At 34.9% G+C, this 3,175-nt stretch overlaps 1 protein-coding gene across 1 annotated transcript; it reads left to right on the forward strand.

The window, feature by feature from the left end:
- The first annotated feature begins 1,400 nt into the window (after positions 1–1,400).
- On the forward strand, positions 1,401–2,700 carry LOC143555323 (replication protein A 70 kDa DNA-binding subunit B-like). The gene is made up of 6 exons (XM_077044894.1): positions 1,401–1,438; positions 1,593–1,595; positions 1,720–1,942; positions 2,057–2,177; positions 2,292–2,410; positions 2,584–2,700. The coding sequence occupies exons 1-6, from the start codon at positions 1,401–1,403 to the stop codon at positions 2,698–2,700; spliced, it is 621 nt and encodes a 206-aa protein (XP_076901009.1).
- The last annotated feature ends 475 nt before the right edge of the window (positions 2,701–3,175 follow it).

Genomic DNA, 3,175 nt, shown 5'->3' on the forward strand with positions numbered 1-3,175 from the left:
GGATTGTTTGATTGATAGACTTGAATTGTTATTGTAAAGTTTGATTTAGACATGAAATAGGTTGTGTTTAAGGGTTGGAAATTTTGGTGAATTATTGCATAAACCCCGTGTGTTGATTGATTAGTTTTGTATTGATTGATCGGTGCATTGTTTGATTCTAGACTTTGTGTTTAGGGTTTGTTTGCAGTAGGAACAACCTGTAGGGTTTTGTTGCGGGATTAATTGGATTAAGTACAGCGGTTAAACACCTTCTTTGAGACCGAGAGGTGATAAGAAGTTAGGGTTGTCTCATTGCCTTTACATGCTAGAATAAGGATTGCGCGAGAGCGAGTTCGTTTCTTGTCAGGTTTAGGTGTTTTGAGCGACTAGTTGATCTATTTTAGTTTAAGTTGAATTGTTCCTCTATCCTTGGTTGTGTAGTATTCATTGCCATTAGGGTCGAGTGTTAGTGAGACGGAGAGGTGATTTAGCATTAGAACACGTTAGCAATTGTTTCTCGGTTAGGTCGTTTTAGTCGATTTTGAGTAGTTAGGGTTTGTTGTGTGAGACCGAGAGGTAATCCAGTGAGCCCGAGCGATCCTTAGTCGTGTCATCTTTAGGGACCGGTGTCTTGATATCATTCAATCCGTTAGCTTGTTAGGCGTACAATTTGATTCAGGCCTAGGTAGACGTTTTTCTCCACCTGAAGTCAACTCAGTTAGTTTTCCGTTAAGTTTTCTATTTTTGGTAAGTTTTGTCAGTCAGTCTAGTTAGTTCCGTTAAGTAATTAAAAATCAAAAAATCAATTAAATATTATTCTAAGGTAGGTCTTGTCTAGGGTTAGTAATCGTTAGCGTCTTACGTGTCCACGTGTTCGATACTCGGACTTCCTAGGTCTATACTACTTGCGATCGGTACACTTGCCGGTTGTGTATGGTTTTAAGATTTTCGTTTTAATATTAAAGCTTAGTTGTGAGGATCATTATTATAGGGTTATTAGACACACATCAACATACTACCGACATGTATAAAAGGTTTCTAACTTTTTTTAATAAATATTTTGAATTTGTTTATACATCTGTTAATATTGCATATATTTTGCAGCATCAACCAGCTACAGATTAATTAAAGAGGGGATTTCACATTTATTATTGGTTCAAACATCCAGATTGAATTTTAACTTCATTTTTTGACTTTCTTTATTTTTATAACTTTTGGTTTTATATATACCAAACCAATATACTGTATATATATTTCCTATGCATGTTTGTTGTAAAATTATTTTTTTCTACATTATGTTGCTTCGAGATATAAAAATACCTCGTGTACAGGCCTAGATCAACCTGACCTTGGCAGGCCCATTTTGCCCCACACTTATAGAAAGACCTGTTTCGCCCCAAACCCATTCTTTAAAATTAAAGATGGGGCACCAACTAACAGCTGAAGTAGAAAATACAACGTACGGGATGATTAGAAGCTTAAAGAAATGTAATACTTTCTTTGACCTCATGGTATTACTTTATAGGGAAGTAGTTACTTTATTTTATTTTATTTTTTTTTTGGATTTTTTGTTAAGTTTAATTTATGTTATATTACATTTTATTCTTTATCAGCAGGTATATTTGCCACGTCGTTAAGAGTATGTGATTTTGGAGGTAATCCAGAAATAGAACCACATCTTAAATTCACATGTTATAAACCATGTTTAATTGCTTATTTGTTGTTGATTAATTGCTTTAGGTATACATTGTCAACAATCACCAAAACCATCATCGACATTAACTTAATCAGCCCTGAGTCACAGAAACTAAAAACATGGTATGGTTCAGAAGGAAGCATCTTGAACTTTGAAGTCGTGGGGTCCACTTTCAGACCTGGGCTTAGAAATGATGCCTCGTCGATGTACTCTAATCGCATAGGACTTCACTATATAACCAACAACCTGTCTTTGGGTGAAGCAAGGGTATTAGCTTCCAACAACCTATCACCTAAATTGTCACAAGTAATAATAATGTCATCCAACATCATAACAACTTTGACTTATTATGTTAGCCTAACAATGACATTTGTCTTGCAGCCTGTATATTACACTACACGTGCATGTATGAGTTTCATCAAGATTGATCAAGCCATGCATTGTCGCGCCTCCAAAACTTGCAATAACAAACTTACGGATAATGTTGGTTCTGCTTACTCATGTGAAATGTGCAAAAAAACACAAACCTACTCTAAATTGAGGTGTGTGAAACTATGACAATTTTGACGATTACTAATCATGGCCATCATGTCTATATAATTGGTTGATATTGCAGGTATGTTTTGTCAGCCAAGTTCTCAGACACCAATGGTGATGTCTCTTTTTGCTGATGAGGCAGAAACCATAATAGGGTGCTTGCTCCTTACCTTTACCTTTGATAACATGAGGTCAAAGGTAAATCCTAAACTAACTAAATAAACACTACTTTAAATAAACTACAAATACAAGAAGTTTATCTGAACAACCCATGCAAAATGTGCACAAAAATTGCATCACGCCATATCACATGCTTGGCTGACCATTAGGCCCGCATTCATGTTTCTAACGCACCTTTAAAATGTTTATAGGATGATGGAAGTGCTTATCAAACACAGCTTAAGAAAGCAACATGGGTCCCACACGTTTTCCGTTTATGGTTGCACCACGGGAGTACAATAATGATAAAACACAGAGGATTACTGTAAAAATTGATAGTCGTTGATTATGTGGTTGAATCTAAGTTCCTGCTGGATGATATATCTTCAACGCAGTCTTGGGAAATACCTTTGTGTGCATTTACATTTTAAAAAATTAAATCGTAAGAATCTGGTCCTACTTTTATTATCATCTTTCATTATTTTTTATTTCATATGTTTTTTAGCTAGCTTATAGAAAGATGTTTCCACGCAACTTGCATGGTTTTTATTTAATAGAAACTCATCTGTTAGTTATTTCTTATTTCATACGTTTTTTACCTAGCTTATAGAAAGATGTTTCCATGTATATTGCATGCTTTTTATTTAATAGAAACTCATCTGTTACATAAAAAATGAGTGGCCAGTAAGAGTCTGAAGTAGTTGAGTTGAACTTTAACTTATTCGAGATCGACTTCTTAGAAACTCGAATAAGCCAAGCCTAAGTCTTAACTAATTTAATAAAGGAACCCAACTCAAACTTCAC

This window comes from Bidens hawaiensis, unplaced genomic scaffold (genome assembly GCF_021521415.1).
Source record: "Bidens hawaiensis isolate Kalapana, Puna unplaced genomic scaffold, B.hawaiensis_p1.1 tig00018044_1, whole genome shotgun sequence".
NCBI classification, from domain to species: domain Eukaryota; kingdom Viridiplantae; phylum Streptophyta; class Magnoliopsida; order Asterales; family Asteraceae; genus Bidens; species Bidens hawaiensis.

What these genes read in the sequence shown, in the direction of transcription:
- LOC143555323 (XM_077044894.1), top strand. Translation starts at nt 1,401, where the DNA reads ATGGGGCACCAACTAACAGCTGAAGTAGAAAATACAAC. An exon ending in TGTCTTTGGGTGAAGCAAGG is followed by an intron (nt 1,943 to 2,056) that starts GTATTAGCTTCC and finishes TTTGTCTTGCAG; the next exon opens with CCTGTATATTACACTACACG. An exon ending in TTGATAACATGAGGTCAAAG is followed by an intron (nt 2,411 to 2,583) that starts GTAAATCCTAAA and finishes AAATGTTTATAG; the next exon opens with GATGATGGAAGTGCTTATCA.